At 47.4% G+C, this 26,782-nt stretch overlaps 1 protein-coding gene across 5 annotated transcripts in view; it reads right to left on the bottom strand.

Moving 5' to 3' along the window:
- LOC129820740 (rho guanine nucleotide exchange factor 7-like) overlaps window positions 1-26,782 on the bottom strand; it is a 59,001-nt gene that overhangs the window by 11,204 nt on the left and 21,015 nt on the right. For 3 of the 5 annotated variants that reach the window (XR_008754232.1, XM_055877654.1, XM_055877657.1), the window contains exons 8-20: window positions 26,503-26,598; window positions 26,139-26,261; window positions 24,719-24,857; window positions 24,475-24,534; window positions 24,096-24,242; window positions 18,790-18,876; window positions 17,274-17,352; window positions 15,915-16,048; window positions 15,547-15,768; window positions 10,817-10,910; window positions 10,540-10,629; window positions 9,135-9,317; window positions 4,110-4,209 (exon numbers count right to left, since the gene is read on the bottom strand). Coding sequence is in view for 4 of the 5 variants with exons in the window: in XM_055877654.1 (XP_055733629.1) it covers window positions 4,110-4,209; window positions 9,135-9,317; window positions 10,540-10,629; window positions 10,817-10,910; window positions 15,547-15,768; window positions 15,915-16,048; window positions 17,274-17,352; window positions 18,790-18,876; window positions 24,096-24,242; window positions 24,475-24,534; window positions 24,719-24,857; window positions 26,139-26,261; window positions 26,503-26,598 (1,554 nt within the window). In the remaining variant the exon portion in view is untranslated. The remainder of the gene's footprint in view (window positions 1-4,109; window positions 4,210-9,134; window positions 9,318-10,539; window positions 10,630-10,816; window positions 10,911-15,546; window positions 15,769-15,914; window positions 16,049-17,273; window positions 17,353-18,789; window positions 18,877-24,095; window positions 24,243-24,474; window positions 24,535-24,718; window positions 24,858-26,138; window positions 26,262-26,502; window positions 26,599-26,782) is intronic. The other 2 variants (XM_055877656.1, XM_055877658.1) reach the window with 2 other exon arrangements.

Here is a 26,782-nt window from a genome sequence, read left to right as displayed (position 1 = left end):
CTAACAGTTATAAACATCTACCCAACATCAACTGTGATGTACCATTAGTCTAACAGTTATAAACATCTACCCAACATCCACTGTGATGTACCATTAGTCTAACAGTTATAAACATCTACCCAACATCCACTGTGATGTACCATTAGTCTAACAGTTATAAACATCTACCCAACATCAACTGTGATGTACCATTAGTCTAACAGTTATAAACATCTACCCAACATCAACTGTGATGTACCATTAGTCTAACAGTTATAAACATCTACCCAACATCCACTGTGATGTACCATTAGTCTAACAGTTATAAACATCTACCCAACATCAACTGTGATGTACCATTAGTCTAACAGTTATAAACATCTACCCAACATCAACTGTGATGTACCATTAGTCTAACAGTTATAAACATCTACCCAACATCAACTGTGATGTACCATTAGTCTAACAGTTATAAACATCTACCCAACATCCACTGTGATGTACCATTAGTCTAACAGTTATAAACATCTACCCAACATCCACTGTGATGTACCATTAGTCTAACAGTTATAAACATCTACCCAACATCCACTGTGATGTACCATTAGTCTAACAGTTATAAACATCTACCCAACATCAACTGTGATGTACCATTAGTCTAACAGTTATAAACATCTACCCAACATCAACTGTGATGTACCATTAGTCTAACAGTTATAAACATCTACCCAACATCAACTGTGATGTACCATTAGTCTAACAGTTATAAACATCTACCCAACATCAACTGTGATGTACCATTAGTCTAACAGTTATAAACATCTACCCAACATCAACTGTGATGTACCATTAGTCTAACAGTTATAAACATCTACCCAACATCAACTGTGATGTACCATTAGTCTAACAGTTATAAACATCTACCCAACATCCACTGTGATGTACCATTAGTCTAACAGTTATAAACATCTACCCAACATCAACTGTGATGTACCATTAGTCTAACAGTTATAAACATCTACCCAACATCAACTGTGATGTACCATTAGTCTAACAGTTATAAACATCTACCCAACATCCACTGTGATGTACCATTAGTCTAACAGTTATAAACATCTACCCAACATCAACTGTGATGTACCATTAGTCTAACAGTTATAAACATCTACCCAACATCAACTGTGATGTACCATTAGTCTAACAGTTATAAACATCTACCCAACATCAACTGTGATGTACCATTAGTCTAACAGTTATAAACATCTACCCAACATCAACTGTGATGTACCATTAGTCTAACAGTTATAAACATCTACCCAACATCAACTGTGATGTACCATTAGTCTAACAGTTATAAACATCTACCCAACATCCACTGTGATGTACCATTAGTCTAACAGTTATAAACATCTACCCAACATCAACTGTGATGTACCATTAGTCTAACAGTTATAAACATCTACCCAACATCAACTGTGATGTACCATTAGTCTAACAGTTATAAGGCATATTGACTTGCACGATTTGTTTTTGTCTTTTTTATTTCTTGTTCATGACTTGTCAGGGTTTACAGCTTTAATAAAAAGTGGAGTTAATGTTATTTGTGAGTTCTTCTACTTCTGACAATAAATAAGAAACATTAAAGTCTTTGGGTTGTCCAGGCAGGCTTGAGTCTGAAGCAGAAATGACCCCTTTAAACATTATTGGATTAATATCGTGATAATTATCATTATCGAATGAAAAGAAAAATGTGATCATGTATTTGCCATATCGCCCAGCCCTAATATACAGTGCATTGGGAAAGTATTCAGACTCCTTAACTTTTTCCACAGTCTGTGACGTTACAGCCTTATTATAAAATTGATTAAATTGTTTTTCCCCCCACTTCAATCTACACACAATACCCCATAATGACAAAGCAAAAACAGGTTTTTAGAGTTTTTTGCTGATTTATAAAAAATAAAGAACTTAAAATATCACATTTACATGAGTCTTCAGACCCTTTACTCAGTACTTTGTTGAAGCACCTTTGGCAGCGATTACAGCCTTGAGTCTTCTTGGGTATGTAGCTACAAGCTTGGCACACCTGTATTTGGGGAGTTTCTCCCATTCTTCTCTGCAGATCCTCTCAAGCTCTGTCAGGTAGGATGGGGACTGTCGCTAAATAGCTATCTTCAGGTCTCTCCAGAGATGGATGTAAGTCTGGGCTCTGGCTGGGCCACTCAAGGACAAGCTCGAGACTTGTCCCTAAGCCCCTCCTGCATTGTCTTGGCTGTGTGCTTAGCGTCATTGTCCTGTTGGAAGGTGAACCTTCGCCCCAGTCTGAGGTCCTGGGCTGGTATCCATCGAGGATCTCTCTGAACTTTGCTATGTTCATCTGCCGCTGAAAAACATCCCCACAGCATGATGCTGCCACCACCATGCTTCACCGTAGGGATGGTAACAGGTCTCCTCCAGACGTGACGCTTGGTATTTAGGCCAAAGAGTTCAATCTTGGTTTCATCAGACCAGAGAATCTTGTTTCTCATAGTCTGAGAGTCTTTAGGTGCATTTTGGCAAACTCCTGTGCCTTTTACTGAGGAGCGGCTTCCGTCTGGTCACTACCATAAAGGCCTGATTGGTGGAGTGTTGTAGAGATGGTTGTCCTTCTGGAATGTTTTCCCATCTCCACAGAGGAACTCTAGAGCTCTGTCAGAGTGACCATCGGGTTCTGGGTTCGAGTCCAGGCTCTGTCGCAGCCGGCCGTGACCGGGAGACCCATGGGGTGGCGCACAATTGGCCCAGCGTCGCCCGGGTTAGGCCTGCAGGGATGTCCTTGTCCCATCGCACACTAGCGACTCCGGTGGCGGGCCAGGTGCAGTGCATGCTGACACGGTCACCAGGTGTACAGTATTTCCTCCTCCACATTGGTGTGGCTGGCTTCCGGGTTAAGTGGGCATTGTGTCAAGAAGCAGTGCAGCTTGGTTGGGTTGTGTTTCGGGGGACGCACGGCTCTCGACCTTCACCTCTTCCGAGTCCGTACGAGAGTTTCCGCAATGAGACAAGACTGTAACTACCAATTGGAAACCATGAAATTGGGGAGAAAAAGGGAAAAAATAAATAAATAGTTTAATAAATAAAAAGACTGACCATTGGGTACTTGCTCCTCCCTGACCAAGGACCATCTCCCCCCGATTGGTCAGTTTGGCCGGGCAGCCAGCTCTAGGATGGGTCTTGGTGGTTCCAAACTTCTTCCATTTAAAAATGATGGAGGTCACTGTGTTCTTGGGGACCTTCAATGCTGCAGAAATGTTTGGTACCCTTTCCTAGACCTGTCTCGGTGCTCTATGGACAATTCCTTCAACCTCATGGCTTGGTTTTTGCTCTGACATTCACTGTCAACTGTGGGACCTTATATAGACAGGTGTGTGCCTTTCCAAATCATGTCCAATCAATTGAATTTACCACAGTTGGATTCCAATCAAGTTGTCGAAACATCTGAAGAATGATCAATGGAAACAGGATGCACCTGAGCTCAATTTTGAGTCTCATAGAAAAGGTTCTGAATAGTTATGTAAATAAGGTATTTCTGTTTTTCATTTTTAATACATTTGCCAAATTTTCTGAAAACCTGTTTATTCGCTTTGTCATTATGGGGTATTGTGTGCTAAACATTTTTATTTATTTAATTAATTCTAGAAAAAGGCTGTAACGTAACAAAATGTGGAAAAAGTCAATGAGTCTGAATACTTTCTGAAGGCACTGTATGTATGCACACAGTACTGCACTAGTCTACACACTAACTAACACACTTAACCATCCAGAAACAGAAGCCTTGTGATGAGAACACCATCTCACTGCAGAACATGATGACTGAAACTGTGAGGGGTTACCAAGATATTCAGCCCTGACCAAAACAAAGAAGGGGGGAGGAGGAGGAGGAAGGGGATGATGAGGTGGAAAGGAGATGGGAGAGGTGGGGAGTAGGAGAAGATGGAAAAGGGAGGAAGAAGAGGAGGAAGTGAGGTGGGGAGTAGGAGAAGGAGGAAGAGGAGAAGGAGGAGGAGGAGGAAGACAAGGAGGAGGACGAAAAGTAGGAGGGAGAAGAGGAGGGTGAAGAAGAGGAAGAGGAGGGAAGGAGAAGGTCTTACTTCTCTCCAAACACAGAATGTCTGTTGCTCATCGTCTCCTCCATGATGATCTCCTCTCCAGGGATGATGACCTGCAGTCCTGTGTCACTCCGCGTCGCCCCTGTTCCAGACAAACACAACACACTAGATACACTGATCTAAGGTCTGTTTGGACTTCCAACCCCTAATGGCTGGTTAGAATTGTGGGAGAGTAAGCTGATCCTAGATCTGTGCCTGAGGTCAACTTCCACCCACAGCAGTTTAGCTAACATAAGTGACTGAGTTCCTGGTTGGTGATTGATTACATGATAAGAAAAGCAAAACGAGGACACAAACACATGAGACTGGAGAGGCCGTGGGTTAGTTAGTCATGCACAGAACGACGAGACACAATGACAGAAGGACAGAGGAGCCATGTTGGAGAGGAAGAACAGCAGGAGGATGAGAGAGAGGCGTATTACTTCTTCATCATCCTGATCCATTCACCCCTCATTGGTTTTACCTCACCACACCCCTGGCTGTTGCAGACACAAATAAAACAACAACAAGAATACAGCGTATACTCATGAGAGAAAAGATACCATTTTGTTTTCACATTTCCTGTTCTAATAGTTTAGCCTGGAGTCTTGTTGACAGTGACATCCAACACAGTGAAATAAGGTTCTGACAAACACCCCAAATACCAACCGCTAACAAAAGACAGATTTATTCACAACTCAATGATACAGTGTTTGGGACCTCTTGTCATATACAGTACCAGTCAAAAGTTTGGACACACCCACTCATTCAATGGTTTTTCTTTATTTTTACTATTTTCTACATTGTAGAATAATAGTGAAGACATCAAAACTATGAAATAACACATATGGAATCATGTAGTAACCAAAAAAGTGTTAAACGAATCACAATATATTTTAGATTCTTCAAAGTAGCCACCCTTTGCCTTGATGACAGCTTTGCACACTCTTGGCATTCTCTCAACCAGCTTAATCTGGAATGCTTTTCCAACAGTCTTGAAGGAGTTCACACATATGCTGAGCACTTGTTGGCTGCTTTTCCTTCCCTCTGCAGTCCAAATCATCCCAAACCAACTCAATTGGGTTGAGGTCGGTGATTGTGGAAGCCAGGTCATCTGATGCAGCACTCCATAACTCTCCTTCTTGGTCAAATAGTCTTTACACAGCCTGGAGCTGTGTTTTGGGTTATTGTCCTGTTGAAAAACAAATGATAGTGGGACTAAGTGCAAACCAGATGGGATGCTGGTGAAGTGTGCCTTTAATTCAAATAAATCACCAGTGTCGCCTGAAAAGCACCCCCACACAATCACACCTCCTCCTCCATGCTTCACAATGGGAACCACACACGTGGAGATCATCCGTTCACCTACTCTGCATCTCACAAAGACACAATGGTTGGTAACAAAAATCTCAAATTTGGGCTCATCAGTCCAAAAGGACAGATTTCCACCGGTCTAATGTCCATTGCTCGTCTTTCTTGGCCCAAGCAAGTCTCATCTTCTTATTTGTGTCCTTTAGTAGTGGTTTCTTTGCAGCAATTCAACCGTGAAAGCCTGATTCATGCCGTCTCCTCTGAACAGTTGATGTTGAGATGTGTCTGTTACTTGAACTCTGCTAAGCATTTATTTGGGCTGCAATTTCTGAGGCCGGTAACTCTAATGAACTAATCCTCTGCAGCAGAGCTAACTCTGGGTCTTCCTTTCCTGTGGCGATCCTCATGAGAGCCAGTTTCATCATAGCGCTTGATGGTTTTTGTGACTTCACTTGAAGAAACTTTTCTTTAAATTTTCCAGATTGACTGACCTTCATGTCTTAAAGTGATGATGGACTGTCATTTCTCTTTGCTTATTTGAGGTGTTCTTGCCATAATATGGACTTGGTCGTTAAGAAGGAAATAAGTTCCACAAATTAATATTAAGAAGGCACAACTGTTAATTGAAATGCATTCCAGGTGACAACCTCATGAAGCTGGTTGAGAAAATGCCAAGAGTTTGCAAAGCTGTCATCAAGGCAAAGGGTGGCTACTTTGAAGACTCTCAAATATAACATATCTTTTGATTTGTTTAAAACTTTTTTGGTTACTACATGATTCCATATGTGTTATTTCATAGTTTTGATGTCTTCACTATTATTCTACAATGTAGAAGATAGTAAAAATAAAGAAAAACCCTGGAATGAGTAGGTGTGTCTAAACTTTTGACTGGTAGTATACATCAGTCTGTATATATTGTAGGTTTCTAGGTAGGTACAGTAGGTATGTAGATAAGATAGGTAGGTAGGACATTTTGATCACAGGTGTGGGATAGGTCCTATACATCATTGGAGCATACAGAGGACACAGTTGGACAAAGCAGTCACTTCACCCTGCCTCTCACTTTTTGCATTTCTTTAGTTTTTTTCCAACCACAGAATACACTGCAGTCACATGACCTGACCAACCACAGAATACACTGCAGTCACATGACCTGACCAACCACAGAATACACTGCAGTCACATGACCTGACCAACCACAGAATACACTGCAGTCACATGACCTGACCAACCACAGAATACACTGCAGTCACAAAGTAGAAGACACAACACGAGGACAGTCATATTCTTAGCTCAAATACTGATAGAACCACTGTTTGGTTTATTATTTTGTTCTATTGACATCCACTATGTACAAAAAGGAGATCATTTGTTCTAGTTCATGTTGATCTGTGTTGATGAATAAGTATGTGACATATGACCTCTCCCACAAGACTAAGTTCTATTTTGGTTGACACTTCCTCAACACTGACATTTTAGATTTACAGTATGGATGAGCTGTACTGTACAGGGGCACTCAATATCTATGGCAAGCGTAGTTACTAGGCTACAGCATCCACAGTTTGATGTTATACACACACTGGGGTGGTTGGCTGGTAAGAGGAGGTACAGAAACTGTTCATAGTTAACACATTTCAATGCTCTACCACAGAGGTGGTGCACAAATGAATCCCAACCTCACATGCTCAATGCCCAGTATAAACGCTGATACCATTTCACCATCATGTAGACAGAGGTTAACTGTATGTTCCTACTAATCGGTTGTAGACATTGACATACACGATGAAATTAAAATAATACTAATCACATATGTTATACAAAATAATTTAGGTAAAATAAAAACCAATGATTTGTAGAAATATATAAATAACAAAGCCATTTATTCCATATATTGTTAGAATAACTGTGGAGAGAGAGGGCTAATCTGCAGAGAGAGAAGACTGAACTGCGGAGAGAGAGAAGACTGATCTGCAGAGAGAGAAGACTGATCTGCAGAGAGAGAGAAGACTGATCTGCAGAGAGAGAAGACTGATCTGCGGAGAGAGAAGACTGATCTGCAGAGAGAGAGAAGACTGATCTGCGGAGAGAAGACTGATCTGCGGAGAGAGAGAAGACTGATATGCAGAGAGAGAGAAGACTGATCTGCAGAGAGAGAGAAGACTGATCTGCGGAGAGAGAGAAGACTGATTTGCGGAGAGAGAGAAGACTGATCTGCGGAGAGAGAGAAGACTGATCTGCGGAGAGAAGACTGATCTGCGGAGAGAGAGAAGGCTGATCTGCAGAGAGAGAGAAGACTGATCTGCGGAGAGAGAAGACTGATCTGCAGAGAGAGAAGACTGATATGCGGAGAGAGAGAAGACTGATCTGCGGAGAGAGAAGACTGATCTGCAGAGAGAGAAGACTGATCTGCAGAGAGAGAGAAGACTGATCTGCGGAGAGAAGACTGATCTGCGGAGAGAGAAAACTGATCTGCAGAGAGAGAGAAGACTGATCTGCGGAGAGAGAAGACTGATCTGTAGAGAGAGAAAAGACTGATCTGCAGAGAGAAGATTGATCTGCAGAGAGAGAAGACTGATCTGCGGAGAGAGAAGACTAATTTGAAGTGGACAGTAAACTGGGCCCAGTTTTTCAAAAGTTATCTATCTGGAATTCGGCTATCGGATAGGATTAAATGCATAGGAATAGAATAAATTGAACGGGTGTCCCCATTCAAGTCAATGATCTGTCCGTTCTATATCTATGCATTTAATCCTATCCAATATCGGATCCAATAGCCGGAATCCAGATAACTTTTGAAAAACTGTTCCCGGGGAATTCTTACCATGGCATAAGGAAATCCTTTCTCAGGAAAAGAGTTCTTACTAATGCCTGGAAGAGCATGGTAATGTGGTGAAGGACACAAACCAATGTTTCCTACTTGGGATATAGAAACTGGACCTGCCAGGCTTGTGGCTCTGCTTAGGGCCTAGAGTTGTACTGCTTTTGAGAATATCATTGTTTGCCGGTTGAAGGAATATTGAGTTCAAAAGTACTGCATCTTGGATTGGGGTAAAATCTGATAAGAGTGTAAATCGTCACCCTGGGAATGAAGCATGCATGCTGTTTATAGGGGAACTTTGATCTCATATCCTATATAATATCCTATTAATACCAATATCGTAGAAATACTACTGTCGATGCTGTGTCCTGTGTGTGAAATACTGCAGGGGGTACTGCAACAGGGGTAAGAGCCTTAAGGCAGTCCTAGTAATAACAAAAGTATATTGATTCATTGGATGTCCTAAGGAAATGTCACAGGTCAGCACAACATTTGCTACTGTAATATATGTGGAAGCAGGAGCTAGGTCAGAGAACATGGTCAATAGAATGCCTTCCTCCCTGAATCACATCTGAATATCAGACACACAGAACCACAGACGATGCCCAACACAAGCTACCTGACAAATACGGAAAGAGAGAGGTCAAGGTAACATGGTAGATTTTCAAACAAAGAGAGTACAATCTCCCAAAATTTACAAACACAAATAAAAATAAAATGAACACAATAATAATTACAAATAAATTAAATAAATAAACTTAAAAACGGGTTGGTTTTCCTCTAGACCACAGGTGAAGAGGTAAACGCGCTGTACTGTGCTGTGTGGTATCGCGCTGTACGGTAGGGTACGACCACCGTGGTTTTAGGGGTTTAGTTCTGGTGAGAGATGCAGCTCTTACGCGACACTGAGCCCATCCTGTAACTGTGGGTCGTCCACACAGAGTCGTAGTCAGAGTCCTCCGACAGGTCTGAGCCAGTCAAGTCAGGTCGCGACATGCTGCTACGATGGCCCGGAGAGTCCACACTGGACCGCTCCATGTTCCCCAGTACGTGGTTGTGCATCAGGTCAGTACCCTGCCAGGCTGATGGGGAATGGTGCAAACGCATGGGGAGGGGAAAGGGGGGTGTAGATGGTGCAAACAATGTGGATGACGAGGGCAAACCATAACCAATGAGGAGTGGATGACGAGGGCAAACCATAACCAATGAGGAGTGGATGACGAGGGCAAACCATAACCAATGAGGAGTGGATGACGAGGGCAAACCATAACCAATGAGGAGTGGATGACGAGGGCAAACCATAACCAATGAGGAGTGGATGACGAGGGCAAACCATAACCAATGAGGAGTGGATGACGAGGGCAAACCATAACCAATGAGGAGTGGATGACGAGGGCAAACCATAACCAATGAGGAGTGGATGACGAGGGCAAACCATAACCAATGAGGAGTGGATGACGAGGGCAAACCATAACCAATGAGGAGAGGATGACGAGGGCAAACCATAACCAATGAGGAGTGGATGACGAGGGCAAACCATAACCAATGAGGAGTGGATGACGAGGGCAAACCATAACCAATGAGGAGTGGATGACGAGGGCAAACCATAACCAATGAGGAGTGGATGACGAGGACAAACCATAACCAATGAGGAGTGGATGACGAGGGCAAACCATAACCAATGAGGAGTGGATGACGAGGGCAAACCATAACCAATGAGGAGTGGATGACGAGGGCAAACCATAACCAATGAGGAGTGGATGACGAGGGCAAACCATAACCAATGAGGAGTGGATGACGAGGGCAAACCATAACCAATGAGGAGTGGATGACGAGGGCAAACCATAACCAATGAGGAGTGGATGACGAGGGCAAACCATAACCAATGAGGAGTGGATGACGAGGGCAAACCATAACCAATGAGGAGTGGATGAACGAGGGATTAAATCAGAAAGGTAAGATGTAATCATAGTAATAGAACAACCCCAAAAAACAAATGAGGAAATAAAGGGAAAATGAGGAACAAACGTCAACAGAAGATTGAAGGAGTGGTGAGGAGCGAAGAGAGAAACAGAACAGAGACTGTTAAAAAGACAATTAATAACTAACAGCAGAGTAAACAATACTGATCCTAGAATGACAACATGACCTGACATCAACAAGTGTGTGTGTGTGTCTCTCTCTGTGTGTGTGTGTGTGTGTGTGTGTGTGTGTGTGTGTGTGTGTGTGTGTGTGTGTGTGTGTGTGTGTGTGTGTGTGTGTGTGTGTGTGTGTGTGTGTGTGTGTGTGTGTGTGTGTTCTTACTGGAGTTGAGGGTCTGTCTGGTCTTGGCGCTGGTACAGTAAGCTTCTATCACCTTCAGGATCTGAGCATCTTCCTCTAGAGCAGCTGTACCTGGAGACGAGAGGAGAGAGGTTAGAACACACACATGCACACGCACACACACACACACACACACACACACACACACACACACACACACACACACACACACACACACACACACACACACACACACACACACACACACACACACACACACACACACACACACACAGAGACACAAACAGAATGAACATACTCTTCCTCAGGGCAGACTCCTCTTCTGACGGTTTCCTCTCAGGCTTTCGTTTAGGAAGAAGCTTCTTTACACTCTTAGGACTCTTACTGAGGTCCTGGAGACAGAGATAGGGAGAGAGAGAGAAATGAGAGAGAGAGAAGGGTAAGAGAGAGAGGGGTAAGAGAGAGAGAGGTGAGAGAGAGAGAGGGGTAAGAGAGAGAGGGGTAAGAGAGAGAGAGGTGAGAGAGAGAGAGGGGTAAGAGAGAGAGAGGTAAGAGAGAGAGAGAGGGGTAAGAAAGAGAGAGGTAAGAGAGAGAGAGAGGTAAGAGAGAGAGAGGTAAGCGAGAGAGTGGTAAGAGAGAGAGAGGTAAGAAAGAGAGAGGTAAGAGAGAGAGAGAGGTAAGAGAGAGAGGGGTAAGAGAGAGAGAGGTAAGCGAGAGAGTGGTAAGAGAGAGAGAGAGGTAAGCGAGAGAGTGGTAAGAGAGAGAGTGGTAAGAGAGAGAGTGGTAAGAGAGAGAGGGGTACGAGAGAGAGAGGGGTAAGAGAGAGAGGGGTAAGAGAGAGAGTGGTAAGAGAGAGAGAGGTGAGAGAGAGAGGTAAGAGAGAGAGAGGGGTAAGCGAGAGAGTGGTAATAGAGAGAGAGGCGTAAGAGAGAGAGAGGTAAGAGAGAGAGTGGTAAGAGAGAGAGAGGTAAGAGAGAGAGAGGTAAGAGAGAGAGAGGTAAGAGAGAGAGTGGTAAGAGAGAGAGGTAAGAGAGAGAGAGGGGTAAGAGAGAGAGAGGTAAGAGAGAGAGTGGTAAGAGAGAGAGTGGTAAGAGAGAGAGGTAAGAGAGAGAGAGGGGTAAGAGAGAGAGAGGTAAGAGAGAGAGAGGGGTAAGAGAGAGAGTGGTAAGAGAGAGAGTGGTAAGAGAGAGAGAGAGAGAGAGGTAAGAGAGAGAGTGGTAAGAGAGAGAGAGAAGGGAAGGGTAGACACAGGAAAACCTGGCTCCCTGTAGAGGAAAGGCTGTGCAACCACTGCACAACAGCAGAACCTGAGACAGAGCTGCATTTCCTGACAAAATGTCAAAAATATAAAACAATTAGAGAGTGTCATTTTCCCAAATTTGAAACCCTTATTCAAGGTTTCAAAGACCTCTCTGATGAGAATAGGCTACCAGTCCTGTTGGGGGAGGACGCAGAGAGCTGTGGGTTGGCAGCGCACTACATTGCTGTCTGCCATAAGATGAGGGACAGTGTCTGACAGACCAATCAACCTGCACATGTCCTCTACTGTATGCTTAGTTATTGTGCAATGTATGGTTATTTTGACACTTGGTTATTGTTGTTACTGTTGTCCCGTTGACAATTTTGATTCTCTTTTTTTATTTTTATATTGTAAATATCCAAAATAAGCTTTGGCAGTATGTACATTGTTACGTCATGCCAATAAAGCAAATTGAATTGAATTGAAATTGAGAGGTAAGAGAGAGAGAGTTGTAAGAGAGAGAGAAAGCACACATCCTCCCTCCCCATCACACACATCCTCCCTCCCCATCACACACATCCTCCCACCCCACCCCATCACAAACATCCTCCCTCCCCATCACACACACATCCTCCCACCCATCACACACATCCTCCCTCCCCATCACACACATCCTCCCACCCCATCACACACATCCACCCACCCCATCACACACACAACTCTCCCCATCACACACATCCTCCCTCCCCATCACACACATCCTCCCTCCCCATCACACACACAACTCTCCCCATCACACACATCCTCCCTCCCCATCACACACATCCTCCCTCCCCATCACACACATCCTCCCTCCCCATCACACACATCCTCCCTCCCCATCACACACATCCTCCCACCCCATCACACACATCCTCCCTCCCCACCACACACATCCTCCCTCCCCATCACACACATCCTCCCTCCCCATCACACACATCCTCCCTCCCCATCACACACATCCTCCCACCCCATCACACACATCCTCCCTCCCCATCACACACATCCTCCCTCCCCATCACACACATCCTCCCTCCCCATCACACACATCCTCCCTCCCCATCACACACATCCTCCCTCCCTATCACACACATCCTCCCTCCCCATCACACACATCCTCCCACCCCATCACACACAACTCTCCCCATCACACACAACTCTCCCCATCACACACATCCTCCCTCCCCATCACACACATCCTCCCTCCCCATCACACACATCCTCCCACCCCATCACACACATCCTCCCTCCCCATCACACACATCCTCCCTCCCCATCACACACACAACTCTCCCCATCACACACATCCTCCCTCCCCATCACACACACAACTCTCCCCATCACACACACAACTCTCCCCATCACACACATCCTCCCTCCCCATCACACACATCCTCCCTCCCCATCACACACATCCTCCCACCCCATCACACACATCCTCCCTCCCCATCACACACATCCTCCCTCCCCATCACACACATCCTCCCTCCCCATCACACACATCCTCCCACCCCATCACACACATCCTCCCTCCCCATCACACACATCCTCCCTCCCCATCACACACATCCTCCCTCCCCATCACACACATCCTCCCTCCCCATCACACACATCCTCCCTCCCTATCACACACATCCTCCCTCCCCATCACACACATCCTCCCACCCCATCACACACAACTCTCCCCATCACACACAACTCTCCCCATCACACACATCCTCCCTCCCCATCACACACATCCTCCCTCCCCATCACACACATCCTCCCACCCCATCACACACATCCTCCCTCCCCATCACACACATCCTCCCTCCCCATCACACACACAACTCTCCCCATCACACACATCCTCCCTCCCCATCACACACACAACTCTCCCCATCACACACACAACTCTCCCCATCACACACATCCTCCCTCCCCATCACACACATCCTCCCTCCCCATCACACACATCCTCCCACCCCATCACACACATCCTCCCTCCCCATCACACACATCCTCCCTCCCCATCACACACACAACTCTCCCCATCACACACATCCTCCCTCCCCATCACACACACAACTCTCCCCATCACACACACAACTCTCCCCATCACACACATCCTCCCTCCCCATCACACACATCCTCCCTCCCCATCACACACATCCTCCCTCCCCATCACACACACATCCTCCCTCCCCATCACACACACATCCTCCCTCCCCATCACACACAACTCTCCCCATCACACACATCCTCCCACCCCATCACACACACAACTCTCCCCATCACACACATCCTCCCTCCCTATCACACACATCCTCCCTCCCCATCACACACATCCTCCCACCCCATCACACACACAACTCTCCCCATCACACACATCCTCCCTCCCCATCACACACACAACTCTCCCCATCACACACATCCTCCCTCCCCATCACACACATCCTCCCTCCCCATCACACACATCCTCCCTCCCCATCACACACATCCTCCCTCCCCATCACACACACAACTCTCCCCATCACACACATCCTCCCTCCCCATCACACACATCCTCCCTCCCCATCACACACATCCTCCCTCCCCATCACACACATCCTCCCTCCCCATCACACACATCCTCCCTCCCCATCACACACATCCTCCCACCCCATCACACACACAACTCTCCCCATCACACACACCCTCCCTCCCCATCACACACATCCTCCCTCTCCATCACACACATCCTCCCACCCCATCACACACACAACTCTCCCCATCACACACACCCTCCCTCCCCATCACACACATCCTCCCTCCCCATCACACACATCCTCCCTCCCCATCACACACATCCTCCCTCCCCATCACACACATCCTCCCACCCCATCACACACACAACTCTCCCCATCACACACACCCTCCCTCCCCATCACACACATCCTCCCTCTCCATCACACACACAACTCTCCCCATCACACACATCCTCCCCATCACACACATCCTCCCTCCCCATCACACACACAACTCTCCCCATCACACACATCCTCCCTCCCCATCACACACACAACTCTCCCCATCACACACATCCTCCCTCCCCATCACACACACCCTCCCTCCCCATCACACACATCCTCCCTCCCCATCACACACATCCTCCCTCCCCATCACACACACAACTCTCCCCATCACACACATCCTCCCTCCCCATCACACACACAACTCTCCCCATCACACACATCCTCCCTCCCCATCACACACACCCTCCCTCCACATCACACACATCCTCCCTCCCCATCACACACACAACTCTCCCCATCACACACATCCTCCCTCCCCATCACACACACAACTCTCCCCATCACACACATCCTCCCTCCCCATCACACACACAACTCTCCCCATCACACACATCCTCCCTCCCCATCACACACATCCTCCCTCCCCATCACACACATCCTCCCTCCCCATCACACACACAACTCTCCCCATCACACACATCCTCCCACCCCATCACACACATCCTCCCTCCCCATCACACACATCCTCCCACCCCATCACACACATCCTCCCTCCCCATCACACACACAACTCTCCCCATCACACACATCCTCCCACCCCATCACACACATCCTCCCTCCCCATCACACACATCCTCCCACCCCATCACACACATCCTCCCACCCCATCACACACATCCTCCCTCCCCATCACACACACAACTCTCCCCATCACACATATCCTCCCTCCTCATCACACACACAACTCTCCCCTACCTCCTTGTAGCAGAGTGCTGCAGAGGGCCTGAGGGGGGGTGCAGGGCGGAGGCAGCTGAGGCTCCAGGGTTTGGGGGTGTTGGGGGGCTCCAGTGGCCCCCACATCATGGTGCTGTGTGGAGCCCCGTGTGATGAGGGGTGGGGCAGGGTGTGGTAGGCTGGGGCCACAGTCATCGCACGGCCCTCTGCATGACGGGACGGAGTCAAAGGGTGGGAGGGCAACTGATGGAGGGAGGAGAGGAGAGAACGAGAGAACGAGAGAACGAGAGGAGAGAGAAGTTTTATGAAATTCAAATGTATTTCCCAGAGCTTGGAGATTACACACATGACCAATTCACTCGAAGTTTGCATGCTTGTGTGTTACTGACCGTGTGACAGGGGACCGTGAGGGGTTTGTGGCTGGGGGCGGTGGCTTGTCTAGTCTGACGGGTCAGATGGTCCACCCAGTCCTGCAGGTCCTGCTGACTGTTACACACCACCTGTAGACACTCAAATAGACTGCCTGGAAACAAACACACATTACACACATTAAACACACATTATACACAACACACATTATACACACAACACATAGCCTCCAAAACTCTACTCAGCAAACTGGATGCAGTCTATCACAGTGCCATCCGTTTTGTCACCAAAGCCCCATATACAACCCACCACTGCGACCTGTACGCTCTCGTTGGCTGGTCCTCACTACACATTCGTTGCCAAACCCACTGGCTACAGGTCATCTATAAGTCTTTTCTAGGTAAAGCTCTGCCTTATCTCAGCTCACTGGTCACTATAGCAGCACCCACCCGTAGCACGCGCTCCAGCAGGTATATCTCACTGGTCACTATAGCAGCACCCACCCGTAGCACGCGCTCCAGCAGGTATATCTCATTGGTCATCCCCAAAGCCAACTCCTCCTTTTCTTCCAGTTCTCAGCCAATGACTGGAACACATTTTTTTAAATCACTGAAGTTGGAGACTCATATCTCCCTCTCTAACTTTAAGCATCAGCTGTCAGAGCAGCTCACAGATCACTGCAGCTGTACACAGCCCATCTGTAAATAGCCCAACCAACCAACTACCTACCTCATCCCCATATTTGTTTTTGTTTTTCTGCTCTTCTGCACACCAGTATTTCTACTTGCACATCCTCATCTGCACATCTATTACTCCAGTGTTAATTTGCTAAATTGTAATTACTTCGCCACCATGGCCTATTTATTGCCTTACCTCTCTTATCCTACCTCATTTGCACATGCTGTATATAGACTTTCCTACTGTATTATTGATTGTATGTTTGTTTATTCCATGTGTAACTCTGTGTTGTTGCTTTATCTTGGCCAGGTCGCAGTTGTAAATGAGAACTTGTTCTCAACTGGCCTACCTGGTTAAATAAAGGTGAAATAAAAATAATACACACATCACACACACATTATACACACACACGATACACACATCAAACACACACACATTATACACAGAACACACATTATACACACATCACACACACACATCATACACAAAACACACATTATACACACACACAATACACACATCAAACACACACACATCATACACACACACACATTATACACACACACGATACACACATCAAACACACACACATTATACACACACATTATACACAAAACACACACATCAAACACACACACACATATTATACACACATCACACACACACACACATATTATACACACACACCACAGTAGTCTTACCAGAAAGCTGAAAGGAGTTTTTGTGGGCCTCACTGTCCTCTAGTGTGGTCACAGTCATACCAGACAGCGGCAGCTTCCCCTGTAGACAAGAAGCCATCAACACCATCTGACTCCACACTAAACATGGTGGTCCATCATCACCATCTGACTCCACACTAAACATGGTGGTCCATCATCACCATCCGACTCCACACTAAACATGGTGGTCCATCAACACCATCTGACTCCACACTAAACATGGTGGTCCATCATCACCATCTGACTCCACACTAAACATGGTGGTCCATCAACACCATCTGACTCCACACTAAACATGGTGGTCCATCAACACCATCTGACTCCACACTAAACATGGTGGTCCATCATCACCATCTGACTCCACACTAAACATGGTGGTCCATCAACACCATCTGACTCCACACTAAACATGGTGGTCCATCAACACCATCTGACTCCACACTAAACATGGTGGTCCATCAACACCATCTGACTCCACACTAAACATGGTGGTCCATCAACACCATCTGACTCCACACTAAACATGGTGGTCCATCAACACCATCTGACTCCACACTAAACATGGTGGTCCATCAACACCATCTGACTCCACACTAAACATGGTGGTCCATCAACACCATCTGACTCCACACTAAACATGGTGGTCCATCATCACCATCTGACTCCACACTAAACATGGTGGTCCATCAACACCATCTGACTCCACACTAAACATGGTGGTCCATCAACACCATCTGACTCCACACTAAACATGGTGGTCCATCAACACCATCTGACTCCACACTAAACATGGTGGTCCATCAACACCATCTGACTCCACACTAAACATGGTGGTCCATCATCACCATCTGACTCCACACTAAACATGGTGGTCCATCAACACCATCCGACTCCACACTAAACATGGTGGTCCATCAACACCATCTGACTCCACACTAAACATGGTGGTCCATCAACACCATCCGACTCCACACTAAACATGGTGGTCCATCAACACCATCTGACTCCACACTAAACATGGTGGTCCATCAACACCATCTGACTCCACACTAAACATGGTGGTCCGTCATCACCTTCTGACTCCACACTAAACATGGTGGTCCATCAACACCATCTGACTCCACACTAAACATGGTGGTCCATCAACACCATCTGACTCCACACTAAACATGGTGGTCCATCAACACCATCTGACTCCACACTAAACATGGTGGTCCATCATCACCATCTGACTCCACACTAAACATGGTGGTCCATCAACACCATCTGACTCCACACTACACATGGTGGTCCATCAACACCATCCGACTCCACACTAAACATAGTGGTCCATCAACGCTGGGTCTTAGTCACTAAGGAACGCCGTAGCAAAAATGTGTGTTTCTTATTGGACAAGTTCATGTTGTCCCTTCCGTGTTTCAGTCCATTTTATTCCATTTGGTGCCAAATGAATATGACCCTGGTAATAGACTAGGGGGTTAGGGGTCAGGGGTCATACCTGGAATATAAAGCCACTCATCCTTGGAGTGGCAGACAGCATGAGGAGGACATGAGGGAAGAGCATGAGGTAACGCTCCCACTTCTCCTAGAGAGAGAGAAAGAGAGAGAGACAGAGAGAGAGCGAGGTAAGAGAAGAGAGAGAGAGAGGTAAGAGGAGAGAGAGGTAAGAGAAGAGAGAGAAACAGAGAGAGAGAGAGACAGAGAGAGAGAGAGATAGAGGTAAGAGAAGAGGGAGAGGGGTAAGAGAAGAGAGAGATAGAGAGAGAGGAAAGAGAAGAGAGAGAGAGGTAAGGGGAGAGAGAGGTAAGATAAGAGAGAGGTAAGAGAAAAGAGAGAGACAGGAGAGAGAGAGAGAGAGAGAGAGAGAGAGAGAGAGAGAGAGAGAGAGAGAGAGAGAGAGAGAGAGAGAGAGAGAGAGAGAGAGAAAAGAGAGAGAGTGAGGTAAGATAAGAGAGAGAGAGACAGAGAGAGAGAGGTAAGAGAAAAGGGAGAGGGGTAAGAGAAGAGAGAGATAGAGAGAGAGGTAAGAGAAGAGAGAGAGAGGTAAGAGGAGAGAGAGGTAAGAGAAGAGAGAGAGACATAGAGAGAGGGGTGAGAGAAGAGAGAGAGAGGTAAGAGAAGAGAGAGAGAGAGAGGTAAGAGAAGAGAGAGAGAGGTAAGAGAAGAGAGAGAGACAGAGAGAGAGAGGTAAGAGAAGAGAGAGAGGGGTAAGAGAAGAGAGAGAGAGCGAGGTAAGAGAAGAGAGAGAGAGACAGAGAGAGAGAGAGAGAGGTAAGAGAAGAGGGAGAGGGGTAAGAGGAGAGAGAGAGGTAAGAGAAGAGAGCGAGACAGAGAGAGAGAGAGGTAAGAGAAGAGAGAGAGGGGTAAGAGAAGAGAGAGAGAGCGAGGTAATAGAAGAGAGAGAGCGAGGTAAGAGAAGAGAGAGAGAGACAGAGATAGAGAGAGGTAAGAGAAGAGGGAGAGGGGTAAGAGGAGAGAGAGAGAGCGAGGTAAGATAAGAGAGAGAGAGACAGAGAGAGAGAGAGAGAGGTAGGAGAAGAGGGAGAGGGGTAAGAGAAGAGAGAGAGAGCGAGGTAAGAGAAGAGAGAGAGAGACAGAGAGAGAGAGAGAGAGAGGTAGGAGAAGAGGGAGAGGGGTAAGAGAAGAGAGAGAGAGCGAGGTAAGAGAAGAGAGAGAGAGACAGAGAGAGAGAGGTAAGAGAAGAGAGAGAGAGGTAAGAGGAGAGAGAGGTAAGATAAGAGAGAGGTAAGAGAAGAGAGAGAGACAGAGAGAGAGAGGTAAGACAAGAGAGAGAGAGGAAAGAGAAGAGAGAGAGAGGTAAGAGAAGAGAGAGAGGGGAAAGAGAAGAGAGAGAGAGGTAAGAGAAGAGAGAGAGGTAAGAGAAGAGAGGGGTAAAAGAGAGAGAGAGGTAAGAGAAGAGAGAGAGAGAGAGAGAGGTAAGAGAAGAGAGAGAGAGGTAAGAGAAGAGAGAGAGACAGAGAGAGAGAGGTAAGAGAAGAGAGAGAGGGGTAAGAGAAGAGAGAGAGAGCGAGGTAAGAGAAGAGAGAGAGAGACAGAGAGAGAGAGAGAGAGGTAGGAGAAGAGGGAGAGGGGTAAGAGAAGAGAGAGAGAGCGAGGTAAGAGAAGAGAGAGAGAGACAGAGAGAGAGAGAGAGAGAGGTAGGAGAAGAGGGAGAGGGGTAAGAGAAGAGAGAGAGAGCGAGGTAAGAGAAGAGAGAGAGAGACAGAGAGAGAGAGGTAAGAGAAGAGAGAGAGAGGTAAGAGGAGAGAGAGGTAAGATAAGAGAGAGGTAAGAGAAGAGAGAGAGACAGAGAGAGAGAGGTAAGACAAGAGAGAGAGAGGAAGAGAAGAGAGAGAGAGGTAAGAGAAGAGAGAGAGGGGAAAGAGAAGAGAGAGAGAGGTAAGAGAAGAGAGAGAGGTAAGAGAAGAGAGGGGTAAAAGAGAGAGAGAGGTAAGAGAAGAGAGAGAGAGAGAGAGAGGTAAGAGAAGAGAGAGAGAGGTAAGAGAAGAGAGAGAGACAGAGAGAGAGAGGTAAGAGAAGAGAGAGAGGGGTAAGAGAAGAGAGAGAGAGCGAGGTAAGAGAAGAGAGAGAGAGACAGAGAGAGAGAGAGAGAGGTAAGAGAAGAGGGAGAGGGGTAAGAGGAGAGAGAGAGGTAAGAGAAGAGAGCGAGACAGAGAGAGAGAGAGGTAAGAGAAGAGAGAGAGGGGTAAGAGAAGAGAGAGAGAGCGAGGTAATAGAAGAGAGAGAGCGAGGTAAGAGAAGAGAGAGAGAGACAGAGATAGAGAGAGGTAAGAGAAGAGGGAGAGGGGTAAGAGGAGAGAGAGAGAGCGAGGTAAGATAAGAGAGAGAGAGACAGAGAGAGAGAGAGAGAGAGAGGTAGGAGAAGAGGGAGAGGGGTAAGAGAAGAGAGAGAGAGCGAGGTAAGAGAAGAGAGAGAGAGACAGAGAGAGAGAGAGAGAGAGGTAGGAGAAGAGGGAGAGGGGTAAGAGAAGAGAGAGAGAGCGAGGTAAGAGAAGAGAGAGAGACAGAGAGAGAGAGGTAAGAGAAGAGAGAGAGAGGTAAGAGGAGAGAGAGGTAAGATAAGAGAGAGGTAAGAGAAGAGAGAGAGACAGAGAGAGAGAGGTAAGACAAGAGAGAGAGAGGAAAGAGAAGAGAGAGAGAGGTAAGAGAAGAGAGAGAGGTAAGAGAAGAGAGGGGTAAAAGAGAGAGAGAGGTAAGAGAAGAGAGAGAGAAGAGAAAGAGGTAAGAGAAGAGAGAGAGAGGAAAGAGAAGAGAGAGAGAGGTAAGAGAAGAGAGAGAGAGGTAAGAGAAGAGAGAGACAGGTAAGAGAAGAGAGAGATAGAGAGAGAGGAAAGAGAAGAGAGAGAGAGGTAAGGGGAGAGAGAGGTAAGATAAGAGACAGGAGAGAGAGAGAGAGAGAGAGAGAGAGAGAGAGAGAGAGAGAGAGAGAGAGAGAGAGAGAGAGAGAAAAGAGAGAGAGCGAGGTAAGATAAGAGAGAGAGAGACAGAGAGAGAGAGGTAAGAGAAGAGGGAGAGGGGTAAGAGAAGAGAGAGATAGAGAGAGAGGTAAGAGAAGAGAGAGAGAGGTAAGAGGAGAGAGAGGTAAGAGAAGAGAGAGAGACATAGAGAGAGGGGTGAGAGAAGAGAGAGAGAGGTAAGAGAAGAGAGAGAGAGAGAGAGAGGTAAGAGAAGAGAGAGAGAGGTAAGAGAAGAGAGAGAGACAGAGAGAGAGAGGTAAGAGAAGAGAGAGAGGGGTAAGAGAAGAGAGAGAGAGCGAGGTAAGAGAAGAGAGAGAGAGACAGAGAGAGAGAGAGAGAGGTAAGAGAAGAGGGAGAGGGGTAAGAGGAGAGAGAGAGGTAAGAGAAGAGAGCGAGACAGAGAGAGAGAGAGGTAAGAGAAGAGGGAGAGGGGTAAGAGAAGAGAGAGAGAGCGAGGTAATAGAAGAGAGAGAGCGAGGTAAGAGAAGAGAGAGAGAGACAGAGATAGAGAGAGGTAAGAGAAGAGGGAGAGGGGTAAGAGGAGAGAGAGAGAGCGAGGTAAGATAAGAGAGAGAGAGACAGAGAGAGAGAGAGAGAGAGAGGTAGGAGAAGAGGGAGAGGGGTAAGAGAAGAGAGAGAGAGCGAGGTAAGAGAAGAGAGAGAGAGACAGAGAGAGAGAGAGAGAGGTAGGAGAAGAGGGAGAGGGGTAAGAGAAGAGAGAGAGAGCGAGGTAAGAGAAGAGAGAGAGAGACAGAGAGAGAGAGGTAAGAGAAGAGAGAGAGAGGTAAGAGGAGAGAGAGGTAAGATAAGAGAGAGGTAAGAGAAGAGAGAGAGACAGAGAGAGAGAGGTAAGACAAGAGAGAGAGAGGAAAGAGAAGAGAGAGAGAGGTAAGAGAAGAGAGAGAGGGGAAAGAGAAGAGAGAGAGAGGTAAGAGAAGAGAGAGAGGTAAGAGAAGAGAGGGGTAAGAGAAGAGAGAGAGAGGTAAGAGAAGAGAGAGAGAAGAGAAAGAGGTAAGAGAAGAGAGAGAGAGGAAAGAGAAGAGAGAGAGAGGTAAGAGAAGAGAGAGAGAGGTAAGAGAAGAGAGAGACAGGTAAGAGAAGAGAGAGAGAGGTAAGAGAAGAGAGAGAGAGGTAAGAGAAGAAAGAGAGAGGTAAGAGAGAGAGAGGTAAGAAAAGAGAGAGAGAGGTAAGAGAAGAGAGAGAGAGGTAAGAGAAGAGAGAGAGAAGAGAGAGAGAGAGAGGTGAGAGAGAGGTAAGAAAAGAGAGAGAGAGGTAAGAGAGAGAGAGGTAAGAAAAGAGAGAGAGAGGTAAGAGAAGAGAGAGAGAGGTAAGAGAAGAGAGAGAGAAGAGAGAGAGAGAGGTGAGAGAGAGGTAAGAAAAGAGAGAGAGAGGTAAGAGAAGAGAGAGAGAGGTAAGAGAAGAGAGAGAGAAGAGAGAGAGAGAGAGGTAAGAGAGAGAGAGGTAAGAGAAGAGAGAGAGGTAAGTGAGAGAGGTAAGAGAAGAGAGAGAGGAGAGAGAGAGAGGGGTAAGAGAGAGAGAGGTAAGAGAAGAGAGATAGAGGTAAGAGAAGAGAGAGAGAGGTAAGAGAAGAGAGAGAGAAGAGAGAGAGAGAGAGGTAAGAGAAGAGAGAGAGAGGTAAGTGAGAGAGGTAAGAGAAGAGAGAGAGAGAGGTAAGAGAAGAGAGAGACGTAAGAGAAGAGAGAGAGAAGAGAGAGAGAGAGAGGTAAGAGAGAGAGAGGTAAGAGAAGAGAGAGAGAGGTAAGAGAGAGAGAGAGGTAAGAGAAGAGAGAGAGAGAGGTAAGTGAGAGAGGTAAGAGAAGAGAGAGAGGTAAGAGAGAGAGGTAAGAGAAGAGAGAGAGAAGAGAGAGAGAAGAGAGAGAGAGAGAGGTAAGAGAGAGAGAGGTAAGAGAAGAGAGAGAGAGGTAAGAGAGAGAGGTAAGAGAAGAGAGAGCGAGGTAAGAGAGAGAGGAAAGAGAGAGAGAGGTAAGAGAAGAGAGAGAGAGGTAAGAGAGAGAGGTAAGAGAGAGAGGTAAGAGAGAGAGGTAAGAGAAGAGAGAGAGAGGTAAGAGAGAGAGAGGTAAGAGAAGAGAGAGAGAGGTAAGAGAGAGAGGTAAGAGAGAGAGAGGTAAGAGAAGAGAGAGAGAGGTAAGAGAGAGAGAGGTAAGAGAAGAGAGAGAGAGGTAAGAGAGAGAGGTAAGAGAAGAGAGAGAGAGGTAAGAGAGAGAGGTAAGAGAGAGAAGCCACTGTTAACAGTGTTTCCTCATCAGGAAAACAACAGTTATTATTCTAATGTTACTGTGAGGTTGTTGTTAGGTTTTCCTCTGACCTCTGCTCCAGGGCTGTTAACCAGAGCCTGACTCATGTAGAGAACGGAGCCTAGTGTTCTGATGTCCTCTCCCTCCCACAGCCTGATGGACTCAGTCACTATCTGCAGCTCCAGCTCCTTCCTCTTCCTCACCTCCTGGCACTGGGCCTGTCGCCACGGAAACCCCATCAGCCCCACACCACGGGTTGCCATTGGAACAGCATCAGCACCATGACCACAGAAACAATGTAACAATGTGCATCCATAGATACATAATGACTGTGTGTGTACAAGTGATACATCCTGATATTACAGTATAATATGTTGACTCATGACTCATGACACTGCTAATGAAGTAACCATGGAAACAAGAGGCCATGTTGGTGTGTGTGTGACTCACCGAAAGACTGTTGAATGTTGTCATACACTTCTGGATGTCTGGCCGGTCGGGGTGACTCTCCTACAGTTATACACACACACACGCACACACACACACACACACACGCACACGCACACGCACACGCACACGCACACGCACACGCACACGCACACACACACACACACACACACACACACACACCTCATCAGTGATTGAGGTCATTCTATTACGAACACACACCTACACGTGTCACACACACACACACCTCCATGTGTCTCTCCAGTTCCTTCGTTAGTGTGGGGTATGTGTCCAGCCTCATGAAGGGTTTACTGAGACCTGTGGTCAGGGTCAGGATACCTGGACTACTGGCTCCCTTCCCCTCCATAAACTCCCCCAGCTCCTCACTGGAGAGAGAGAGCAAGAGAGAGAGAGAAAGGGGGGGGCAGGAGAGAGAGGGGGAGAGGAGAAAGGGGGAGAGGAGAGAGAGGGGGAGAGAGGAGAGAGAGAGGGGGGAGAGGAGAGAGAGAGGGGGAAGAGGGGAGAGAGGGGGGGCAGGAGAGAGAGGGGGGAGAGGAGAGAGAGGGGGGCAGGAGAGAGAGGGAAGAGGAGAGAGAGAGGGGGAAGAGGAGAGAGAGGGGGGCAGGAGAGAGAGGGGGAGAGGAGGGGGGGCAGGAGAGAGAGAGGGGGGAGAGGAGAGAGAGAGGGGCGAGGAGAGAGAGGGGGGAGCGGAGAGAGAGAGGGGAGAGGAGAGAGAGGGGGGAGCGGAGAGAGATAGGGGAGAGGAGAGAGAGGGGAGAGAGAGAGAGGGGGAGAGGCGAGAGAGGGGGAGAGGAGAGAGAGAGGGGGAGAGGAGCGAGAGAGGGGGGCAGGAGAGAGAGAGGGGGAGAGGAGAGAGTGAGGAGAGGAGAGAGAGGGGGGAGAGGAGAGAGAGAGGGGGAGAGGAGAGAGAGGGGGAGAGGAGAGAGAGAGGGGAGGAGAGAGAGGGGGAGCAGAGAGAGAGAGGGGAGAGGAGAGAGAGGGGGGAGCGGAGAGAGAGGGGGAGAGAGAGAGGAGAGAGAGAGAGAGGGGGAGAGGAGAAAGAGAGGGAGAGGAGAGAGAGAGGGGGAGAGGAGAGAGAGGGGGAGAGGAGAGAGAGAGGGGTGGAGAGAGAGGGGGGAGCAGAGAGAGAGAGGGGAGAGGAGAGAGAGGGGGGAGCGGAGAGAGAGGGGAGAGGAGAGAGAGGAGAGAGAGAGGGGGAGAGGAGAGAGAGGGAGAGGAGAGAGAGGGGGGGACAGGAGAGAGAGAGAGGAGGAGAGGAGAGAGAGGGGGAGATGAGAGAGAGAGGGGGAGAGGAGAGAGGGGGGGCAGGAGAGAGAGGGGGAGAGGAAAGAGAGAGGGGGACAGGAGAGAGAGAGGAGGAGAGGAGAGAGAGAGAGAGGGGGAGATGAGAGAGAGAGAGGGGGAGAGGAGAGAGGGGGGCAGGAGAGAGAGGGGGCAGGAGAGAGAGAGGGGGAGATGAGAGAGAGAGGGGGAGATGAGAGAGAGAGAGGGGGAGAGGAGAGAGGGGGGGAGGAGAGAGAGGGGGGATAATTGAATTGACAGGTCTAATTATAGCCTCTACACTAGCTGCTTGTGTAACAATACATCCTTGTTATATTGTAGGGATGCTATAACATCAGGTTCATGCTGCATAGGGTCTAGGTTACCTGTGCTGGGTGAGCACGTTGACTGCCGAGGGGTGGTTGGAGCAGTAACCCATATAGAGAGCCTTCATCTGGGGCATGAGGTTCAGGAAGAAGCTCCCTACCTTCTGCTGGCTCTCCGGAAGTCTGCACATGGGAAAACACACACAAGATGTATGTATGACAAGCTGACTGAATTAAGGACCACTGTAGTACCACAACTGACCACTGGATGTCCCTATATCCTTTATTTACCTCAAAGGGAAACTTGAAATTTCCCAAGTAGCAGCAGGACAGGTCTGATTGGATTAGACCAGCAGTGACAGGCTCTTTCTCTGATCCCTGTGATGCTGATTGGTGGAAAGGTATGTGAGGGGGCAGGACTTACTTGGTGCACTCCTCCAGTGATTGGACGAGCATCTGCTGGAAGGTGCTGATCTCCTCCAGGTTCCCCAGGATCAGATACACATCTGTACTGCTCAGTCTGGAGAGAGAGGATCAGATACACATCTGTACTGCTCAGTCTGGAGAGAGAGGATCAGATACACATCTGTACTGCTCAGTCTGGAGAGAGAGGATCAGATACACATCTGTACTGCTCAGTCTGGAGAGAGAGGATCAGATACACATCTGTACTGCTCAGTCTGGAGAGAGAGGATCAGATACAC

The sequence above is a fragment of the Salvelinus fontinalis genome, chromosome 23 (assembly GCF_029448725.1).
Source record: "Salvelinus fontinalis isolate EN_2023a chromosome 23, ASM2944872v1, whole genome shotgun sequence".
Classification (NCBI taxonomy): domain Eukaryota; kingdom Metazoa; phylum Chordata; class Actinopteri; order Salmoniformes; family Salmonidae; genus Salvelinus; species Salvelinus fontinalis.
Note: the sequence above shows the minus strand (reverse complement) of the source record. Positions and strands in the feature narration are given on the sequence as shown.